The sequence below is a fragment of the Puntigrus tetrazona genome, chromosome 19 (assembly GCF_018831695.1).
Source record: "Puntigrus tetrazona isolate hp1 chromosome 19, ASM1883169v1, whole genome shotgun sequence".
In the NCBI taxonomy this organism is placed as follows: Eukaryota; Metazoa; Chordata; class Actinopteri; order Cypriniformes; family Cyprinidae; genus Puntigrus; species Puntigrus tetrazona.
The window spans coordinates 5,270,597-5,293,408 of record NC_056717.1 but is presented as its reverse complement, the minus strand read 5'-3'; the positions used below and the strand labels follow the sequence as shown (position 1 = coordinate 5,293,408).

At 37.1% G+C, this 22,812-nt stretch overlaps 3 protein-coding genes across 6 annotated transcripts in view; 1 reads left to right on the top strand and 2 right to left on the bottom strand.

Moving 5' to 3' along the window:
- Nucleotides 1–1,610: 1,610 nt before the first annotated feature.
- polr3gla (RNA polymerase III subunit GL a) lies at nt 1,611–5,242 on the bottom strand. The gene is made up of 8 exons (XM_043217236.1): nt 4,445–5,242; nt 4,213–4,337; nt 3,448–3,577; nt 3,162–3,230; nt 3,021–3,077; nt 2,816–2,892; nt 2,507–2,629; nt 1,611–2,278 (listed from the first exon to the last, which is right to left on the bottom strand). Exons 2-8 carry the CDS (start codon nt 4,327–4,329, stop codon nt 2,192–2,194), a joined length of 660 nt encoding a protein of 219 aa, XP_043073171.1. The 5' UTR covers nt 4,330–4,337; nt 4,445–5,242; the 3' UTR covers nt 1,611–2,191.
- Nucleotides 5,243–6,247: 1,005 nt separating this feature from the next.
- Nucleotides 6,248–11,966, top strand: si:dkeyp-92c9.4 (mucin-1). The gene is made up of 8 exons (XM_043217341.1): nt 6,248–6,893; nt 7,861–8,042; nt 8,171–8,244; nt 8,848–8,990; nt 9,133–9,293; nt 9,378–9,524; nt 10,173–10,260; nt 10,912–11,966. The coding sequence occupies exons 1-7, from the start codon at nt 6,830–6,832 to the stop codon at nt 10,233–10,235; spliced, it is 834 nt and encodes a 277-aa protein (XP_043073276.1). The 5' UTR covers nt 6,248–6,829; the 3' UTR covers nt 10,236–10,260; nt 10,912–11,966.
- Nucleotides 11,967–14,109: 2,143 nt separating this feature from the next.
- The window catches only part of si:dkey-81h8.1 (uncharacterized protein LOC100034657 homolog), a 9,289-nt gene continuing 586 nt past the window's right edge, over nt 14,110–22,812 (bottom strand). The window contains exons 2-9 of one of the 4 annotated variants that reach the window (XM_043218406.1): nt 21,331–21,501; nt 21,121–21,237; nt 20,987–21,043; nt 19,935–20,072; nt 17,749–17,799; nt 17,154–17,267; nt 16,576–16,641; nt 14,110–16,418 (exon numbers count right to left, since the gene is read on the bottom strand). In XM_043218406.1, the coding sequence (XP_043074341.1) occupies nt 16,284–16,418; nt 16,576–16,641; nt 17,154–17,267; nt 17,749–17,799; nt 19,935–20,072; nt 20,987–21,043; nt 21,121–21,237; nt 21,331–21,426 (774 nt within the window). In that variant the 5' untranslated portion in view covers nt 21,427–21,501 and the 3' untranslated portion in view covers nt 14,110–16,283. The remainder of the gene's footprint in view (nt 16,419–16,575; nt 16,642–17,153; nt 17,268–17,748; nt 17,800–19,934; nt 20,073–20,986; nt 21,044–21,120; nt 21,238–21,330; nt 21,502–22,812) is intronic. The other 3 variants (XM_043218405.1, XM_043218408.1, XM_043218407.1) reach the window with 3 other exon arrangements.

The window sequence follows — 22,812 nt, the reverse complement described above, 5'->3', positions numbered from 1 at the left end:
ATATATGGGAGCTGTTGGAAGCGATACATTCACAGACCCCTGCCTCACTACTAACATCCTGGTCCTGCTGTCAATTTGCATATGAGTCAGCCAAAGGATGAAGATGAAGGGCGTGTTTAATGAAAGTCATAATGATACTTAATGACAAAGACGTTATGAGTTTTAACGAGCAAAACAACCGATCAGGTGCAAAGCTTAGCCAAATAAAGCCTAGAGAGTTATATTTCTGCTGTATATTTTCTGAAAAACCTGTTGTACACGGTCAGCCACAGGCCTTCTTTTGTCTGGTTTTAACCCCAAAAAATCTATAATTATAGAAGTATGATTGTCATGGTTCATGTGTCTTATTTTCTGTGAAATCTCCCAAAATTTTTAATTAAACGTAAGGATAGTTATTAATAATTCATGATGAACATTTACTGGACTGAAGGAACTTAATTATCTATAATCCATTTTATGAGCTTTGATCATAAAACTAAGCATATAAATATGTTACTTAGACATACAGTTGATCAGAAATGATAACACCTGACATTGATTTACACTACAAGCTATAAGAAATTAATCTTACTTTTTGCCATATTAATATTAGAATCTGCATCAAATTGCATGTTATGTTATATTATATGTATTACAGTATGCATTTATCACCTTCAGGACCGCAGGCATTTATGTTTGCTATAAGCAGTGCCCTGTATCTGTTTATTCAATACAGTCAGATGGTACAAAGGCATTCAATAAGTAACCTATCTCTCTCGTGTCTCTAGACTGGCGTGTGTTTATATCCGTTTAGGTCACAGAGAGTTGATCTGAGTTTGCTTCTGTTTGTTGACTTACATGTCCCTCCCCTGTCCTTCACGGCGTGTGACATACATTGAGTAACATGTTTTTCTCAGGCCCTGACGGAAAATGCTGCATGCATATTTTTGCACGCTGTAGGTGTGTGTGTGTATACAAATGTGTGCAGGGGCCAATGTACGTGATGCAATGCATGGACAGCCTATAAGAGCTAAAGAGGCCAGAAAAGCATGTTTTAGGCATGCCAATAAAGTACTTAAAAATGATTTTAAATCCTTTTTTTTTTTAGTTTTGCAAAATGTTGCTGCACTAAAAGCAGAAATGTATCAATGAGAAATGTTGCATTAAAGTAAGATGAATATCATTGCGCTAAACAAACCCTACTTCGTGCACCATAAAAAAGTGGGCTCACGGTTAAATGTTTTATAAAATAGAATATAATATAAAAAATGAAGCACTAAAGGTTGTGTAATTTCCTGCGCTGTAAATCACTAGTTAAAGCTCTATAATCGTGTGATTTATTGTAAGAGCTCGTAAGTCATAAGTTCATACACTGAAGAGAAATATCGCCACCTGCCGGCCGACACATAAAAAAACTATACTCTCATAACAAACACGTGACTTTCATTCTTCTGTGAAACACGAAACAGACTTTTTTTAAGAAAGTCCTCTCTAAACTGTTATTTATCATATAATGGAAGTAAACAACGGCTTGGTGTGTCAAACTATAAAATAAATATGCATCACATGACTTCAAATGTTGCTTTAAAATACCATTTTCTGTACCATTCATTTATTTCCCCCAAATATATATTATTCACACACACACACACACACACACTGTGTTTCCATGTTTTATGGGGACTCTCAATAGGCCTAATGGTTTATTTTACCCAACACTTAAACCTACCCCATACAGGAAACATTTTGCAATTTCAGATTTTGAATACACTTTATTCTCTTTCATTTATAAGCTTGTTTCCTCATCGGGACCAAAAAATGTCCCCACAAGGTCATAATTTACTGGTATTACTATCTTTGTGGGGACATTCGGTCCCCATAACATGATAAATACCAGGCACACACACAGCAGCTAAAAATAGATGAAATTCAAGGCATTATCAGGCGTAAACAGGAGATGCTTTAGATATGCGGGCATATCAAGGGTCTGTAGTGTCCTTCGTAAACAGAGCTTTTCAATTACACAAATTAAAAGCAGACCATCTCTGAGCAACATCTCGATCACGATCCGTCGACGTGAAGCAGCTCAGACATCTTAACAGTCACAGTCAGATCCAGCACGCGTCAAAGCCGGCACATGAATTAAGACACGTCTCGTTAAAACGTACACTTCCAGTGTGGCTCAATGAGGAGAAATGCCCTTTTAAACACATTAGTAGACTGCTTCATCCATATTGTCATCGCTGTCCGCTCCGAAATCCTCCCCGTTGTCGAAGTAGGACATGATGTAGTCCGTCTCCTGAAACACAGCACACACGTTCGGTAAAAAATGCTCTGTGAAACTGCTAGGATATTTAAAGAAGGATCATTATAGGAAACTGATATTTCTGCCACCCTACGTCCTCATCTGGGGGACATTTCCATGCAGTTTTATATTGCCAAAGAATTACAGCAGCATACAAACAAAAACGTCTTTTCGTGATTAGAACAGAAAAGAGATATATGATATTCTGATATATTTCCTTACATCCTCAAGCTCCTCTTCGTAGTCTTCATCTGCATCTGGCTCCTCCTCCTCATTGTTCTGTTTCTTCTTCTCTTCGTCCTCCTCTTCCTCAGAATGCTGCTCTTCTTCTCTTTTCTCAAGCGTCTAAAATTTCAATCCGCACTATTATCATCACTAGCGTCACATACACATTAAACAGCAAGGAAGCAGGACTTTTCAAATCTTTAATCTGCTTCATGGTGCTTTTTTCTTGTTTATTTGCATTTCAAATCCCTCTCACAACGTCTAATGCACAGTTAGTGCAACAATGTGCTTTCTGTGAACTCATACCTCTAGTTTCTGGAGAACCTCTTCTTCACCAGCAGCTGCTTTTGGTTTTCTTGTGATTTGCGGCTTGGCACCTATGACTTGAAACAGAGAGGAAGTATTGAATAACGCGCTTCACTAATATTAATAATAAGTATTAGCATTAGTCTCAGAACTGTGAAGCTGCACACATCTGTAATAATAATAATAATAATAGAGTTCATTTCACCTGTTTTGCGTGGTTTTCGTACTTTAATGCAGAGCTCTTTTGGCATTCGGCTCCAGTCTGGAAATAAATGTGTATATGTTTTCAGGGAGAGCTGACTTTTAAAAGCTTTTAGGACTAAAGGACGGCACTGATAGCACTCACCTGGACTCCATTCAATGCAGTTGTTCTTCGTCTCTCCGCTTTGGTATTTATCAGAGTAACGGGCCACATCTAAAAAAGAAAACAACAAGAGAGCCGTTCAAACCTGATCTTCAACAATCAGTGACTGATGGGTCGTTGGTTTTGAGTGTTTCAGTTCAAATGCAAATGTAGGAGACTGCTGGAGCTTGTTCTTCAAGTCACGCCGGATCTTCATCCTTTGTGCTCAGAACTGGCCTGCTCTTCACACGCCGATGTATCACCCACACTTTGCCTCCGTCGCTCTCACCTGTCTTTGTTCTGGCCGCTTTTACGTGGAAGGGCAGGTTCTTGCTGGAGGCTCTCAGCTCCTGCTTCAGAGCGAGCATATAGTCCACCTCTTCTCCTGAATGCAGAGGTACTGGCCTAAACTGCATGGGCTGAATGGAAAAAAATTATGTGTTTTTTATATTATATTAAACAACTGTTTTTTTAAAAAGAAAGTCATAAAGGTTAATGAAAATAAAATAATCATAAAAATATTTAAATTATAAAAATATTAAAACTACAAAAAAACACATAAAAATAAATTATTATTAATTTTAAGAGAAAGAACGAAAGTCTAAATACCATAGGCTAAAGGAAAAATGGTAAAAAAAAAAACTGTTAAAATTAAAACAGTAAAATATATTAAATTATTACTGAGAAACTAAAACAAGGACCAAAGCAGTATACACTAAATATCTATTTTTGTAAAAGAAATAAAGGTAAATGGTATAAATTGATTGTCTTAATTGTCTGGGATAGTCAACACTGATAAGTTATTACTAAATATAATGTAGAAACTTAAATTTAAAAAAAAAAATTGCATTGTTGCAATGCAAATGTTTCACATAGCAAACACCAAGATTTTTTTTTTTTGTTTTAGACAGTTAAACCACTAAAACGTTTACCTCAGAATAACCAGTTTTTACAAACCAATAATAAGACATTTATAGCACGGTACATGTGTAATAACAACCAATGAAGTTATGTTACAACGTAAAAGACACTAGATCTGTAACTGAACACTCACAGGAAAAAGAGGAGAAGGTGTGTGTGAAGAAGTGGGTAAGGAATCCCCTCTCCCAAACCCCAGAGCGTCCACGTTAAAGGTGAACTGACTCCTGCCTCGGCCTCTGCTGCCTGCCATGACCGGACCTGGTTAGTCAGACAGTGTACATCTCTAGCTTTTAGCTATTAAAACATTCACAGGCACGAGCTGCATTTAAAGCGTTCGTTTTTAGATTAGCCACTAAACAGCTTACCTCAGAATATGTCTCGGGTTCAATGGATCACACCGGTGTTTCTCAAGCAGCCTCGTATAAACATGCGCACTGCTCGCCAGCTGTCTGCTGAATGTGAGGCCATGTGTAAACCACAGTCACCTGAGCACGTGCTCTTTGTGTTTACATCCGGCACGTGTACACGTGTCTTCCGTCTCAGTTTACAGTCCTGACGGAAACACTGCCCGCTACGAAGTTCCTAGTGTTACCAATTATTACATTGCTACTACAGCTGTTATTAAGGGGTTAATAACAATTGTTAACGGGATTAAAATTATGTTAAATTATTTTAGATTATCTTAATGTTGCTGTAAACCTTTTTCAAATGCAGCATATAAAATATCCATTAATAAGTATTGCGAGAAATACCGAGTTGATCTGTTATCTGTTAAAAAACATTTCACTGCATGTTAAAAGCATTTCACTGCATGTCGTACCATGTATGTATGTGTATGTGACAAATAAAATTTGAATTTGAATTTGATTTTGAATTTGTTATTGTACGAGACTCCCTGCGCGTGTTTCAAAGGCTGCGCGTCATCTGAGGGCGGGGTTTGGGTAAGGGGCGTGGCCTATGTGCCGTAAGGTAAAATACTTTTTTCTGTCTACGCTTTTTTTTTTTTTATTGTTTTTTATTTTCTTTAAACGCTTTAAATTAACTTTACATTTTAAACAATATTTAAAAGCTTTATATTACACGCTTCCCTTTCGATCTTTTCTGCTTTCTTTCTCTTCTTCAATCTCTGACTTGAATTTCACTAACTTCTGATTCCGAAAAAAAGTTATGTATGTCTACTATACGATAATCAGTAAATGCATTTTTTTGTTAACGAAAGTGAATAGAATGATTAGTGATAGTGAACCGTACTGTCATAATAATAAGCTATTTGATATTTGTTTACATTTGATGTTTGTAAACATCAGTTACATTATAATTTACATTTCTAATGTCAAAGTCCTTCTTTGTAGCCATAAATAATTGCAAGTGTCATATTTCATTGGCCAAACTACTTTACTTTTTAAAGAAATAGTGCCCCTTTAACTAAACACCATTATTATACTCTGAAAGTGAAAACAAAGAAGCCTAAAGACGCACTTTTCCTGAATTCCCCATCTTATTTTCCCAGCAGGTGGCCCTCATTTGATTTGACATCTGTGAGGTTATGATGGAGGGATCTGTGTCACCAGCATTTGTCCTTTTTTTCTGCACACCCTTTGTTATAGCTGTGTAGGAGATACGTATTTTGCCTATTGCTTAAGTCAAACATCAGGGTGGAGACCTGAGTCCAGGGATGTACGATCAGTCTGAAATAAGAGTGATATTTAACCAATGAGCCACTGAATAAAGAAAGACAACTAAATAATCATTAAACATCCTTCATCAAACCACGTACAGCAGAAAGCTGTGGATGCAAAGGATTCAATTCAGTATAAAAAAGTACTCATAAATTCCGTATTTATTAATAGTTTTATTATTATTAGAGTTTCTTTTATTTAAATTTTTTTGTTTGTATATATATATATATATATATATATATATATATATATATATATATATATAAATTTATTATATATATTTTATTATATATATATATATATATATATATATATATATATATATATATATATATATATATATATATATATATATATATATACACACACACATTATATTTAAGTACATAAAGGTAAAATAAATGAAAAGTACTAAATGATATGTAATTATGTAAATAATATAAAATGTAATTGATGCATAATTTATTGTTATTATTATAGTAAGTAAATGCAACAAAGCCACCTCAAATAAAGTGTTACCATCTAGCTGAAATAAAGAAAGCTTATGAATGATTTTTTTTTACTTTATTTGAAATAGTTGATTCATTTGTTTCAGATTAGTTTAATTGTAGTTAACCCTCCTACACAAATTTCCAGTACAGATATGATCATAAGGAGGTCATAAAAAGCCCCCAAAAGCAGTTTCTCATTGTCGGCAGCATGTTTCCATGGCAACACATCCTGTGTCGTGAGGTAACGCGTGTCTGAGGGTGCAGCAGACCTCTGTCAGTCACGTTAACCCCTGGTTAAACACAACTAACTTACAGCAGAGCGGTGCGTGCAGCACCGAAGAACAATGAAAGAGAGGACGGAGTAAAATAAAAGGAGTTAAACCGATTCATCATCCGTTGCTAACTTTAGGTGCACGAAGCCACGCCTCCATCCACGACTGATTGACAGCTGACATTCACTCCGGATAAAAGCTGTGCAAATAAACGACCAGGCTTCATTGACCACCAGCACCTCTCTAGAGACAGATCTCCAGCCAGAGGAATATCCTGCGGTGTGTTTAAGCGCCTTTCTTTCTTCAGGATGAGGCACGTTAGATTATATTACACCGGCGCTGCTTTCTTCTTTCTGCTGTTCTCTGCAACAGGTAACTTCGTTTTGCGTTTACTCAGACATCTTTCTATAGAAATAAACCGAATTCGAGCTGTTTTGATAACTCACGCTACAGTTGTGGAAATGCACATTAATACTTGAAACATTCACATTTTTTTCTTTGTGAATGATCAAGGGCTTTATTACTTATACTATTAAAAATAACTGTGGTACTTGGACAAATAAATGAATGAAGAACTCAAATGAAGAAAAAAAGTAAAAGAAATGTGCTAAAATAGCAACCTAACTAGATTTTTATATTGTAACGATAAAAACACTTCTAAATGATTTATTATTCATGCTTAATGTTAATTACAATAGTTATGATGCGTTATCAGTTAATGTTAGTTAACAGTCCTGAGCTAACATGAACTAACAGCTGCGTTTCATTAACTGTCAGTAACGAAGATTAATAAACACTGAAACAAATGTATTTTGTAATAAGTTCACTGTAACAAATAGATTTGTATTAAATGAATGCATTAAAGTTAAATGCTAAAAGTAAAATGCTAATGCATTAAAGATAGTTATTCATTGTAACCGGTTTTTTTTGTGCCAGCAAAGTTATAAAATCAATGATGCGTGCATTATAAAACAGCTTGGAGTTTTTGCAAGGGGCAAAGAAAAGATATTATACAACGCTGGGTGTTATTTGTATTATATAGGTACTCGTTTTGTATCAAATTTGACAAACACACTTACTTTGTTAACAGCATTTCTTAATTTAGGCGTCAAAAGGTCACGACATTGACATGCGCTGAATTACGGGAAAAATGAACCTACCCCTTAAAGAAAACCTGTTTGCATTCGAACACTTTCAGATAAACATTATACGCTATTTTAAACATTTTTTCCACTTGAGCCAAACATCTCAGGTTTTACTATCCGTAGCATATTTATCACGGTTACACACACACACACACACACACACGTGGCACTGAATAATGATGTTATGTTTCCAGGAGCCGAGCCCTACAGTCTGTTAAAGCTGGTGGAGGGCCTCCAGTCAGAGCCCCAGACGTACCCCTCTCCCCTGTACTCGTTCTCTCTCTGCATGGAGATCAAGAACCGCGTCTTCAGCGAGGCCCTGCTCAACTCGACCTCACGGCCGTACGGGCGCATGCGCGCCGAGGTTGCTGGACTTGTGAGTGCTTCTCGTGATTTACGAGCGAATAAATGCCAGCGCCAGTTTAACTGACCGGAGCGTAATACCAGCAGCAGCGTGTTCAGACCCTGAGAGATGCTGAGAACTTGATCTTGTCTCATTTCCAGCTGGACGCCGCCTTTAACTGCTCTGACTGTGACACAAGAGAAACCTACAGAGGAGTCACAGACATACAGTTCAGGTAAATGACTAAAAATAAAGGAGTCGAGATTAGCCGTGAAAGAGAAGTGTACGCAGTGCTTGAATGTAATGCTGATAAATTAAAAGTTCAGCTGAGTTCACTTTCAAGATTTAAAATTGTGCATTGCGTGTGTTTTAATAGTATTTAGTTGCGCTTTAAAGCGGTACTTTTATTTTGACGTGTAGACTAACACGCTAAAGCACATGTAAAGCGCTCGATCAAATTTAAGTGAATGTATTTTAATAAACAGATATTAAATTGTAGCTTCATTGTTACAAACGTGCAATTGCAAATATATATTTATAGGTTTTTAACTGGAATTATATTAAAGTATTAACACGGGTTAGCCTTGTCGGTAGTCGGAGATACAGTTTAATCTTCATCTCAAATTATAAAATGATGTGTAAAAGTATACTAATTCCCTACAAGTTGGTTAAGAGAGCTCTTTTGATGTGCATTTAAACGCATTTTAATTTATTTGAAAGTGTCAGAAAACATGAAATTCTTTTAAACTAATAATGCTTTTTTTTGAACGCATGCTTATGTGTACTTCTTTGTCAAATATCGCAATCAATCAAAAGTTTGTTTCTCATTCGATTACAGTAACGGCTCCGTGATCGCGAACTGTACCGTCCAGTTCCAGACCATTTTTATCAACCATGTCGTGATCAAGCATTTGTTCCTGAGGGCCATAGATAATAACCCTCTAGTGAACGGCCTGGCAGTGGACAGACGGTACACAGCCGGTGGGTATTCATCATGCTCCATGTGAATCCAACACCAACGTCTAACAAACACGGCTTCATTAGTCCTTCAGGGTTACAGTCTGCTTCATGGTGATCGAAAACCTCACTCTTTAACATAAATCACTATCTTTTTTCCACGCAGAAACAGTCACCCCTTCCTGGCTTTTTCCGAAGTCGTCAACTCCGACGGTCACAGCGACGCCTTTTGCGGCGGCCGGTTTGGAGGGTCTTCCTGGTTGGGCCGTAGCGTTGCTGGTGCTAGCATGCATCATCATACTGCTTCTCTTCGTCCTCTTACTGCTGGTGAATACTTCACCTTTAGCTTTCATAAAGTCAGAGTAACAGCACAAACGGTCGTCCCTACAGTGCTCATTTCCGTCTCTCCAGATATGCTGTTGGTGCTGCAGGAGAAAGGAAAAAAAGGAAGAAACGCAAGCCGTAGCTCCGTACGAGAGAACGTCTTTCAAAGAACATCTTGCCAATCCCACATACATGTCACACTCTCCAGAGAAGAGCCCTAACTACCGCAGCTTGGTAAGAACCACTCACACAACATACTAGTTCAGCTAAAGACCTGCCGAGAAGAGCCATTAGCTCCCAAATACAAGATTGAGATTATTACACATAAATGAATGGAGCCTGTTCACAGACTCATTTTAAGTCTAGCAAAGATTTTATGTGTTCACTTTTTTATGCAATGCACATTTAAAACATTCAATATTTAGTTATAACACATTTGCGATATGTTAGGGAAAACTTCTTAAAGGAATAGATCACCAAAAATGAAAATGCAGTCACCCCTAGGCTATTCAGGATGTGGATTTAGATAGATTTAGATATCTTTGTGGGAATCGATTTGGAGGCAGTGAATGGGTGCCGTCAGAATGAGACTCCAAGCAGATGATAAACACATCACAATAATCCACAAAATCTCGATTTTCTTTCTCATCTGCTACTGGAGTAAAGTGTCGGTTTTTGTCTATCATATGTGTGGACTGTGGAAAAAAAAAAAAAAAAAAAAAAAAATAAATATATATATATATATATATATATATATATATATATATATATATATATATATATTAATCTTATAAAGCTATTTTATAAAGCTATATTAAATCTTATTTATCCATTATTCAAATAATTACATAAGAGGTTTGTAATAAATGGTGTCTTCTACAGGGAGAACCGGAGGCACAACATGGCAACCTATCCGGGATGTACACGATGAATCCTCAGAGATGAAGACCACCACCCTGCTATAAGAGAGGTACAAATAAATCCTCATCTTAATAAACCATTACAGTCGTCTTTACTTCTGTGTTTATTATGTAGGCATCTGTGTACATAACCCCTGCATTTGTCATCAAAACAAGAATTATAATGTAATTAATATACTCTCAGGCTGGCCTCAGAAAGCAAGGGATAGGTTTGGACTGACAGGTTTGTCTATGATGGAGGCTCACAGGTAAAAGCGTAGATGCTGGCGGAGCAGCTCTATTCAACGCGAACAAAGACACACCAACAACACAATGCAGATTAAATACGTGAACTGGGTTAGTTAACAGGAGGCGAAGCCCTTCATTCAGTGAACTGTTTAACATCGTGACCGCAATGCTTGCTCAATACGGCGCCACAAAGATGGGCTTTCACGCTAGTAAATACACTTCCTAAAGCTACCGTTCAATTAGGATTAAACACAATGCGTTCAGCGCTTTTACACACGATTAATATGTTACTGCGCTGTCAGATAGGATATAAACGGTTATGATTAATGGCTATCGTTTGGGAAAGGCTTCTAGCTGGTCATTACAGGTGGCTTTAACTATTTTAATGCAGCGAAGAGTGGAAGAGTTAGAGATTATTTAGCTTTATTTTACGGTATCACGCACACTGATGGAAACCATACGGTTTGTTCCAGAGGCGCGGAGCAACCCGGCGCTACGAAGGGCAGGATGGCCAAGCGGTTTCTCTCACAGAAGACGCTGGTTTCTTCAGCAAGTTGTAAAAAATACGGACTTGTCATCATTACCATGTGCAGTCTAAGTATTATACTCAACTGGGTTGACAATTATTTATTCCTGTACTATTTATGAAGCACAGATACGGGCTTTTGGGTTTGTTTTCTCTATTTCAGTGTAACACAGACGAGACCGGGGCTAGTGCACCGTGAGACAAAAAAAAACTAACTTGAAATAACTTGTCACCCCGCTGCCTACATTTTTAGTTGAGTCAACTTAAAAGTTACTTAATGTTAATTTACGTGACAGCTAATATATTTTAGTCATTTTAGGCAACAGCGAGTCTTTTTTCACAGTGCTGTCACACTTAATGCTCCACTAAATATTACGGTTAGGTTTATTCTGAAGAAAGCCTTTGAATATTTGCATTGTTTCGAATTTAAAGTGTACTTTATGATAGTCAGCGGCGTGTCTGCGAAATTTCAGACGGCAAAACAATTGTGAAACGGCAACAAAGATGTAACAGTCGATGCACGTCAAATATCTAAACTATGTTTTCCCGTGTGACATCTTGCCCCGGGCTCTTCTGCAGTATATGTTAGGCTACAGTCTCTTAAATTTGAAGATGTTATTTTTGATACAGTATGTGGGGGTTTGGGATCTCCAGATCACAAGTCTATCAAGTCATAGCTGTCTTTAAATGATTTGTATGCTCATTTACACTTATTTACACACTTTCTGTGGGCAGAGCTGTTGTATTCGACGCACGATACTTCAGCCAAACAATATCTAACCAGGCACATTATAAATAAACTGTATGCAACGTTTATTTGTACGTTTGTTTATTTTTTCGAAATTCTCATGTTTGATGAATCTTCTTCTCAGTTTTGTCATTTCACCCGAATATCGGCATTTATAGGATTTAGTCAGAAATTGATCTAATTTGACGTCTTGCGATGTTGAATGTCAATCATTTTTAATAGCGGGAGATTCAAAGGCACGTCGATGATTTGGAGATATATATAAAAAATGATATATAAAATATAGAAGCGTGATTAGAAAATAAATGAATAAATTATAAAATACTTAATGTAATGATAAAAATAATCAAATAATAACTCATGCCTTCTCACGCTGCGGTTCAAGAGAAGGAGCGCTAGACGAGAATATAACACAAATAGTCTTTTAATCTTCTACACGCGAAATAAACAATATAGCTGCAGGCAGGCAGGAAAAAACACATATGAACGACGAGATGGGACCAGCTGAACTGAAACCCACAGGGAATAAATACACAAAGTAATTGACTAAATTAACAAGACGCACCTGAAGACAATGATCCAGCTAACAGAGGAGCAGAAAGTAGGGCACACAGAGCACATGGCACACGAAAACAACAACACACAGTCAGAATGTGTGACATGACCACTGATTGTAAATTAATTAAAAAGCATGAACATCTAAGAGTTCTTTACTAACAAACTAGTTTGTAATGGTTGCTAAACCAAAGAGTTATTGTTAAGGGTGGCATCTTCCACTAGCTTATAGTTTTATTGTGGTTGTGCCACACCAAAGTTCATATGTGCAGCTATCTTTAGAAAGTTAGAGAAGTAATGTTCAGATATATATATCATAAGGGAATTTTTTCACCTAAAAGCTAAATAAATAATCCTTCTATTGCACCCCTGTTACATGTAGATCCTAAAGGTATTTTATAACTGGTCAACTATATTGTTTGTGTCTGATTGTCTGGTTGAACGTCAGAGGTGCTGCACCTATTCTATCTTTAGCAACAGCTTCGTGTCACAGAAAAAGGGATCATTATTTGTGGATCATTAATCAGAGAGGATTTTAAACGCTGATATTTATAAAACACTTAGGAGAGCAGGGAGTTGTACATTTCCGATTCACACCCCTAATGTTATTAAATATACACTTCAGATGTGTGAGATTTGTACAACATCTAAAAGCTGAATAAATAAGCTTTCCTTTCCATATATATATATATATATATATATATATATATATATATATATATATATATATATACGGACTCTGAGTTCAGGCAAACAGGCAATCAGAGGCTTCCAGCCGTCAGCCGAACACAAACAAACTGAGGATATTTCCTAGAAATGAGTTCAAGTTTAAAGTTCTTCCCTTATAAATCAAGTGTTGAGGCATAAAATGTCTTTGGGGCGGCAGGCAGCGCGAGCGCTGACCAAAGCGGTCGCTGTGTAACCTTTATCTCGTCCACTGAAGCAGCGAGCGGGTTTTAAGGGCTGCTGGTGAGTGGCTGCAGGTGCGAGTGATTATATTCTGGTGATTGTGAACGTGACCAGGTGACAGGATCAGCGGATGAAGGGAAAGTGCACTTTGTAATAAAGGCTAATCAAAAGTTTGGCTTTACAGAATGTTTGAATAATTTTTTTGACCCGCTTAAAAGTACTCAACGGCTTCATTTGAACTGGTATATGATAAAACATCAAAAGTTACTATATTTTAAAAGCACTTCATTGCACTTTTATTGCAAATATATATAATTCATTACATATATTTAAGTGACATTAAAGTATATTTCATTGTCCTTGTCAGCACATTCATCAGTACACTTTAACTACACAAGAAAACACAGTGAAGTTTAGTCTAGTCAATTCATTTAACTGAATCAAAAGTGTGGCTAAATGTATTTTTCAAAAGGGTATATATAGAAATAAACAAATCTCCTGCGTGTGGTTTGTTTGTTTGCAGGTTTGCTAGATGATTTTGCTTGCGTGTGTTTTTAACACAATCTGTCTCTAACGAGGAATCGATTAAGAACTGACCAGAACATTTGAGTGAGATGAAACTCGGCAACCATCAATGTCCAAAAAGTGAGATTCTATTACATAAAGCAATAGTTCACTCAAAAACTATTTAATCACAGTTTGCTGAAATAGCACACACACACACTTTTTAGTAGCATTGCATCACTCGCTCACCACTGAATCCTCAGCAGTGAATGGGTGCCGTCAGAATAGGAGTCTGAACAGCTGATAAAAACATCTCAAAAACAGACAAAGTGTAAAATTAATAATAGAACAGCATTAGAGCAGCACGAAACCGCTACAGGATTATTTCAAAAAGTTCAAAATGTGAAATAAGAACGAATAATCTCACACTGTTGGTGCATAAAAGTGGTTTAATAAGTCCATTCAGCACCTAAAATACACTGCACTTCAGACAGATGAGAATGGGCTAACGTCACAGCATTTCCTTCGACCCCCATCGAGCGGAAACTCACAGCAGCATGCAAAACAAGAAGTGACGCGTGAACAGCGCACAAAACATACAGATATGTAAAAGAGGTACAAAAAGTAAATGAGCGGGAGAGAAACAACACGCTTTGGTTTGTCAGATCTGTAATCAAACGTTCCTTGGATTATGACTGTGTTTGAACAAACCCAGATACTCGAGAGACACCAAAAGGGACATTCTGTGAGTCTAGCGAGCGGCTAACTATTAAGCTAACGGCAAGGAAACAATAATGCATAAAAGCTCTATTCTAACTCCCCCCATTTAACCCTTAGCTTTAAGGATACGCAGCGATTATATGAAAGATGAAAACGTGGTTTCTCACGCACACAACATCGTCCTGCACTGAAATGTATTTTCTAGATGTACTAGTGTACTAGCACCAATGATGTTAATCAGTAATATACATACATACACCGTTTGATATTAAAAGCAGAGAACGCTTTTTTTTTTATTTAATAGAGATCAAGCTTGTATGCATTATTGTAGATATGACCATTTTTCATTCTCTCGTGAGCACAGAGGTTCAATATAGATACTGTGTTATCAGATTACACACGTTACTGACACTCAAGAGGCCAAATGAATTTAATTTACATTATGTGACATATATGAACATATCATACAGAGCATTTGTTTGTTAGTAGTTTAGCTCAATGGATTTTTTTATTTTTTATTATTGCAGATAAGTGGTGGCATTTTTCAGTTAACATGATATTACCCGCACTACAGTTTGTTGGTTGTAGATGACAGCTGATAATGATTTAAAGCTGTCTTGCATTAAATGGATGCGGCTATGCATGCTTGCATTGTTATGTACATTTTTCCCTGCAATAAGTGCAACATTTTTTTTTCTCTGAGCCATGATTGCGTTTACAACTTTCATTTTTCAGTCCCTGCAAAAGCGTCAGAGTTCGCAAGGCAGCAAATTAATAGTCAAGCTTAATCTTAACGTTTCTTTTTTATATGTTACTACATAAAAAAAGCCGTTTTACAGAGATTGCACCTAGAAGATTTCTAGGAAATAAAATATTGTGCATTATTAGAAAAACGGTTTTACATGTTTGGGTGAAAAAAACCCGAATACAGTTATTTTTCTAGCCTGTGCAAACATTTCCTTCACGCAGAGCCTAAAATCTAACCGTGGGTTTGATTCGGTGCAAATAAAATGCTACATTAGAGCTGTTTGTCATTGAAAGCATCGATATACACTGCACATGATTAATGCATACACAGTGTGAATGATTACATATATGCGAGGAAGAACGCAAGCATGCACCAATCACAATATATTATGAAAACAGACTCAAAAAAGAAGACCAATCATCATTCAGTATGCTGATTTTACGATGATGTCTGTGCTGCCGGGTAACGTTTATGTGATTCTATCGAAAGGACAATTATCGTACTTTTTCAAGGATCGAAGTTAACAACAACGGATAAAACGAGCAAGGTGAAATTAGTGGTTCAGGCTGAATTAATTTTAGAGCTTAAAAAATGTAGGGCCCTGAATATCTGAACAATGCCTTGAAAACACTGTAAGCCTTCAGCTGTCAGACAAGAAGAAACTCTGCAGGTAATACAATGTTAAAGCAACGGTTCACCTCGAAATCAAAATTCACTCTCATGTCTTTTGAAACCCACAACTTTTAATACTTTAAAGATGTGCAAATTTATGGTGATGTTTCTGTCCTTTTCGAAGCTTGAAAACCCTGGTCCCCATCCATTTCACCGTACCAAAGAAAGTTAGGTAACATTTTATGTGTCCTTGTAATTATGCATAATTACACTCAAGTGACCCTAAGTCAAACCCTAAGCATACAGTAAGTACACGTGTAATGTACTTACATGTATAATTACACCGTAACAAAGACACCTAAAAATAATGTGTAACCTAAAGTGATGGGTTTGGAACAACATGAGGGAACAAATTAATTTCTATTTTTGGTTAAACCAACTGTGTAACTATGATGTGTCGATTTTACTAAAATACAAAAACCCTTGCAGCTAAAACCTCGCTCATCTCTACAATATACATACATCAAACATCGGTTAAAGAGTCAATGGGTGCCACTTGGGGTTCAGTGGGAGGGCTGGGGAGCTCTTCTATCGGTTCAGATTTGGGTTCAGGTTCCCGCTCAGGCATCGGCTCCACCTCTGACACCAGCACCTCCACCTGGAGGGATCGAATGGGTGCGAAAAAGGGTCAAGAACTAGCAGAAAGTTCAATACGAGAAAGCAATGGATTGACTAGCTCTAACTTCACATAAGATGTTTTCCAAAACCGAGTAAGACTGAATCCCAAAGGAAACGTGAAGGTGCTCCCGGTGTACCTGAGGTTGGCTTGGGGTGACGGCCTCAGGCTGAGATGGGACAGCACGCTGTCTAAAACCAGGAAGCTGCGGAAAAACAGGGCTCACTGTATCATATCCGTTCAAAATGGAAAACAAAATTGTCCAGATCTGTTACATTTATTATTCCATGCAGTGACATAATTCAGGTGAAACAGGAAGACAGAGCGGGACATATTGAGTAGCCCCACCCCCCTTTTTTAATAGCCAATAGCATTTCGTCTATATCCGCTCGGAACAATGATAAACCAGGCCCCATTTGCACCAATCGGAAATAAATATTTACACTGCTGGAATAATTCCCTATAGCCTATGTTGATTGGTCAAAAGATTGGATTAAAAGTTGAAGTACAAGGTGACACTGCAAGCTTTAACGGTTAATGTCTTGAAACGTGAATTTTGTCACTGTTTTGGAGCATACTGGCTTATAGATAACCTAAAAAACAGACGCATACTAAAATGGTGATAATAAACTGCTCCTACAAGGGTACAAGGATATTGCCTCATTTCTGACTCTGCCGTACAATCGCCGATTTCACTGTGCATGTTTTTTAACAGACCTGCATACCACCTTTAGCCAGAGCATTGAGTCCAAACAAGATGGTCACAATGCAGATCGCCAGCTCCACCACCAGAAACAGAACCAGCGTGGCCAAGAAGCCATCGATCAAGAGCTGAGAGCAACCAGAAGAGACAGATAATCAACATGATAACGAACACGGCCACCCAAGCTGACGTGCTCGTCCTCACGCCCGTAAGTTGCCAAAGAGATGTCCTCTTTGGGTAAGTTACAGACACGGACGAGCACATCGTGTAGGCTAAAGCAGATAGCGTTGAAATATATATATATATATTAATAAAGATTAGCGAGAGTGAGTTTTCATAGCACATCTGCAAATGATTAAAGCTACCTTTCGTTCGGTAGCATTTTCAAACAACTGGCCCAAAGTGCAAAACTGCTGAAAACGCGATCTTCAAAATAACCCACACCCTGCTGCCGCATGCATTCACTCTCCTTCAGATATACACAAAGCTACTCACAGGTTTACCCCAAATAACATACCATGTTTTATGATTGAACTGTATGTATTTATATAGCATATAATGAAGCACATTCAAGTAAACAAAGGCAAACGAAAGGTAAGAATTACTTACTTTACAATTTCTCTCGACAGTATAAGTGCACTTCCTGTAACAATATTGTTGCTTTGGAAAAGCAGACACAAAAGACAAAATGATGTTGAATTTTGTAAATGCAGCTTTAAAGCTATTACTCATATACAAATATAGCTGCAAGCACACCCAATTAGCCAATTTAGAAAAACTGTTACAGTTTTTTGGCTTCCTTGACGAACGACAGTGCCCTCAGAAAGGTTTTGGACTTTGAAATTGGGACAAGCCCCATAGGACATAGACATAATTGGACAGCTGATATTAAAGATGTTTCTTGCTGAAAGTTTTTAGTTAGTGTCAGACCAAGGAGCAGATTTAGTAGACGGCACTTTAGCACAAGGGCTTATGGGAACGGAAGCGTAAGGCTGTTTTTGGACATTAAATAATTGTGTTATTTAACCAGAAAACTGACTAGAGCATACGTGAGCAAATCACCTAGAATGATCGCTGCGTCTTTAATGTTTTTAATGCCAAAAGAGGGTTAGTGCTGGGGCTAGCTGGTGCAAGGAAATCTAGTCCAAAGAATGTTAATGTGGCATGCTTTCACTGGGATCAAAACAAACATGAGCATCAGTCAAAAATGTACAGTATGGAAGAATAAAAAAAAAAAAAAAAATTATATATATATATAATATATATATATTTATAATATATATATATATATATATATATATATATATATATATATATATATATATATATATATATATATATATATATATATATATATATAAAATAAACAGCCAAAGAAATAACTTCAAACCAAGAGAACATCACCATTATGGAAATTATTCCGCATTTTCCATTGTAGATCTAATATACTTTGTGCTTAAAAACGTTTGGCTTTACTGTCCAAACACCTTGAAAGGGCACTGATTTTATTCATTTTCTCCTTCATTGGAAAAAAGTCTGTACCAAGTGCAAAGGGTCTGTATTCTTAAGGTTATTAATCTACTGTGTTATAAATATATTACAAGACAAGATGTACATTACACAGCAGTAACAAATTAATAGGAGAGATGTGAAACTATCATTGAAGTTATCAACTCATATCTATCTATCTATCTATCTCAACAACTAAATATTATGCTAAACCAATTACAGTTATACATTCCAAAGCAAACTGCTTAAATTGCTTTCCAATTTAAAGCAATGTAGTAAAGTACAAGTTGCATATGCACAGTCCCCCAAGTAACAACACTACCTCTTCTTTTTCCCTTTATATTTCATTCAAAAACTTTATATTCATTCCAACATACTTATCCAATCATTAAAGGAATAGTTCGCCCAAAAATGAAAATTACCCCATATTTTCTTCCCCGAAGCCATCCTAGGTGTATATGACTTTCTTCTTTCAGAGTTTTTTAAAAACGTGTCCTGGCTTTTCCAAGCTGGGTAATGCTGGTGGATAGTGACCATTATTCTGAAGCTCCATAAATCATATATATATATATATATATATATATCCATCGTGAAACTAACCTATACGCCTCCGGGAGGTTAACACATGTCTTCTGAAGCAGATTAATGGGGTTTGTTACCAAAAAAAACACATTTTTAAATTATAACTCAAATCACTGTCTTCTGTTAACAGCTGTACACTTTTTTTTTTAATATCGCTCTATCCTTGTCTATTCTCTTCTGAGCTTACTTGTGTTTGTCTGAAAGAAGAAAGCCACGTACACCTAGCATGGCTTCAGGGTGAGCGAAGTATGGGGTGATTTCCCTTTCTGGGCGAACTCCTTTAAGCTCCAGCACAGGCTAAACATTAAACAGAAGGTCTAATCAAATTCTACTGTAAAAAAGCTTCCAACTTTGACTGATTTGACTTGATATGAAAGAGCAGACGAACGGGTCTTTACTGAGGAGTCACATAAATTCTTCAACCGTGTGAAGTTTACGAACTTTACGACTTTTTGACAGGCGCACTTTATGAGCGGAACTTTTGAAGATGCTATGTTTTGCACTTCGGTACAGTCCTTTGAAAAGGCATCAAGGAAACTGCTTCAAGAAAAAACTGTAACAAGAAGGCTGATGTGGCCAGCCGATCAGTTTTATGCTTCCTACTGCCCCCAAAACCCACCCACGTGCATTCATCGTCAATGTGCGCCCGTATCTACAGGACTATGCGCGGGCCTATCTTCCCACAATGCATCAGACGAGCTCACCACAGCGTAGATCTCCAGCCTCCTGCAGTGCTCACAGTGGTACGTGTCCTGACGGTACGGCAGGTGACGGGACAGCAGGCCGAGGACCGCCGTGGAAAACGCTGCACTGACCAGGTGAGCGACCAGGGTGGCTTTCACCTTCACACGGTGGGACAGAAGTTACTGCGCAGCTCATATATAACTCGCTAGCGTATTCTGATAAAACGCTGAACAATGCAGTACAAGATTTGGACACACATACTCTTTTTACGATGGTTATTTTCCACAGTCATCAAACTATGTGAATGGAGGCAAACGGAAGCCTGGGAATTATGTCTTGTACACTGTCTCTAGCTTGCTGATTTTTTTTTTTACTCCTTTATCCATAAGCATTAGGCATTTATTATATGCTCAAAAACAACAAACAAGAAAACACTATACATAACAACAACAACTTAAAAAACATAAACAGGCACTATTTATATTTTTAACATTTGAGCGAAACATTTAGCACTCACTTCTCTAAACGCAAAGAAAAGCAAAACCTGTAAACGTCGCAATTTATATTTTTATAAAGAAATAATTTCCATTATTAAATTCAAGCATTGAGGATTCATTATTGTCTCCAAAACAAAACAATACAAAACAACTTTTAAGAAAATCATAAAGACGCATGATGCATATTTTTATGGACTATAAAATATTTTTCTATAAAACTATTCATCATTTATGTATAACAGGAGGCATAAATAAAAATAAACGATACAAAAAAACAATTAAACAATTAAAAGAAAAAAATCTTTTATATAATATTTCGTATTTTCATATTTTTAAAAAAAATAATAATTTTAAATAAGCTATGCGTAATATTAAGCATTCACTATCTGCTAAAAAAAAATAACCAAACCAAAACAACTTTTAAAAAGCATAAAAAAAGCAAGCGAGAAAATGAATCGGACTAATCTCAATCAAATTCCAAATTCCAATTTTGACTAGTAGTGAGGGTTCAGGACGGGTAGTTGAGTAGGCTGGTATAATTTCATTACCTATGCTAACCTTGAACCGGTACTCACCCAGAACAGAGACGGGAACCGTCCGGCGTGGATTAAAATGGATCCAGACACAAGCAACTGATGACGAGAGGACTCTTTTAGTGCCAAACAGATTAAAGACACTGCTTTTAAGGTCCACGGCACACCGGGCTCACCTGAACAACAATCACCACCACCACAATGACATCAGGAGAGAAGTGAACCTCTTCATAGAGCTGAAGGATGGTGATGCTCAGGCACAAGCACAAGACGGCAATGATGATCTGAATGGACTGAAACAACAAAAGGAATCATTTTCTGACGCTATGCGTAGCTTCAAAGACTTGCGTGACGACTGCATTATTACAAAGCCAGAGAAGTCTCACCCCCAGCGCTTTGGGCTCCACGTTCTGAAAGGTCTTGACCTGCTTCGGGGTCAGGTTTCCTGCAGGACGCGGGGGGCCCTGACTCTCTATGCCCATGCTGATGTCTGTCAGTTTGACGCCTGGCTAGGCTAAAATCACAGAATCGGTTGGAGACGAGAAGTGTAAGAAAAGCTGGTTGTGAGGAAGAAACCGCACCGAACAGAGAAAAAGAACAAGGACAGAGCGGGTCAGAATGAAAATACGGATGACTGATGATTAAGTCATTTGTGCCTAAAAGTGCATTAAAAGGTTGCCGATTTCAAGAAATCTCATGCTATATCGCCACAGAATGAGATGCCGGGATCAGATTAGCCAGATATTTTTAATGTTAATTAGAATTGACATTTAGAAATATCATCAATATAACTAAACTGAAAGGGTTAATGGCACTGCTGTCTTCACTAGAGCTACTGCAGGTGTTTGAACAATAAGAAAGATTAGATTTCCATTAATCACAATGATGACAGTATTGTTTTCTTTAGCTGCTTTACAACCGAACAGAAGTCTTTTTGCTCATTTAAAAAGAACCGCTCTTCTGTAGAACTGTGCTGCTGCTGAAACTGAAGCCATTTGAACATTTCTCTTTATTTTCTCTCATTTTTTTGTGCACGTACTTTTCTATACTCCATTATAAAACTCATTGACAAACTTTAATGGGGGAAAATAAACTTTCAACTATAAAAGGCCGACTATAGAAAAAGCTTTAATTAACTTCATATTGTTATAAACCCAAAGAGAGGAATGTTTTGAGGAATGTTAGTAAGTGAACAGTTTTGTTTCCCGACGAGTTCCATCATATTTTGGTCAACATGTGAACTATATTCTTTGGCTGCCAGCATCACACAAAATATCTTATCTAGCGTTCTGAAGGAGAAACAAAAAGATCATCTGGTTATGAAAAAGTCATGGGTTTCATCAGGGTGAACAAATGATACAATGTTAATATCATTTTTTAGGCTTTAAATAACAAATACAGAACAGCACAAGGAACAAAGTCAGGGACACAAAGGAGAAAGAAAAGACAAAAGAGGAAAAACAAATAAATAAATAAATACATTCATAAACATGCATGACTTTTAGCAGGTTACTCTTTTAACCCCATCACAAAGAAGAGGTTTTTCGGCATCTAAATTTAATTTAGTATTACACTTAAAGCAATTATGAGTATCTCCAAAAATCTCCAAAAGGTTTCGCTAATCTGTCAGTCTGAGGAACCCCAAATATTGCCTCAGGTAGGCCCATCTTTAAAGCCCCAGACCACTTCAAGGATTTTAACATTTTAAACGCATTCAAGAGCGCATCTTTACACGTCTGTGTCGTTGCGTGCATTTTTATCATACACAAATATTTCGTATGTTAAATATCAAATGCTCTCTTGGCCTCGAAGGCAAGAAGAGCAGCCAAAAATAGACACGGGGCAAAACTCGCAGCTTCATCAGATCA

Excerpts from the sequence above, each read along its gene's own strand:
- polr3gla (XM_043217236.1), bottom strand. The coding sequence starts at position 4,329 with ATGGCAGGCAGCAGAGGCCGAGGCAGGAGTCAGTTCACCTTTAACGTG. Across the intron at positions 3,231-3,447 it reads AGCGGCCAGAACAAAGACAG|ATGTGGCCCGTTACTCTGAT; the intron begins GTGAGAGCGACG and ends TTTCTTTTTTAG. Across the intron at positions 2,893-3,020 it reads ACGAAAACCACGCAAAACAG|TCATAGGTGCCAAGCCGCAA; the intron begins GTGAAATGAACT and ends CTCTGTTTCAAG.
- si:dkeyp-92c9.4 (XM_043217341.1), top strand. The coding sequence starts at position 6,830 with ATGAGGCACGTTAGATTATATTACACCGGCGCTGCTTTCTTCTTTCTG. Across the intron at positions 6,894-7,860 it reads TCTGCTGTTCTCTGCAACAG|GAGCCGAGCCCTACAGTCTG; the intron begins GTAACTTCGTTT and ends TTATGTTTCCAG. Across the intron at positions 8,991-9,132 it reads GGACAGACGGTACACAGCCG|AAACAGTCACCCCTTCCTGG; the intron begins GTGGGTATTCAT and ends TTTTCCACGCAG.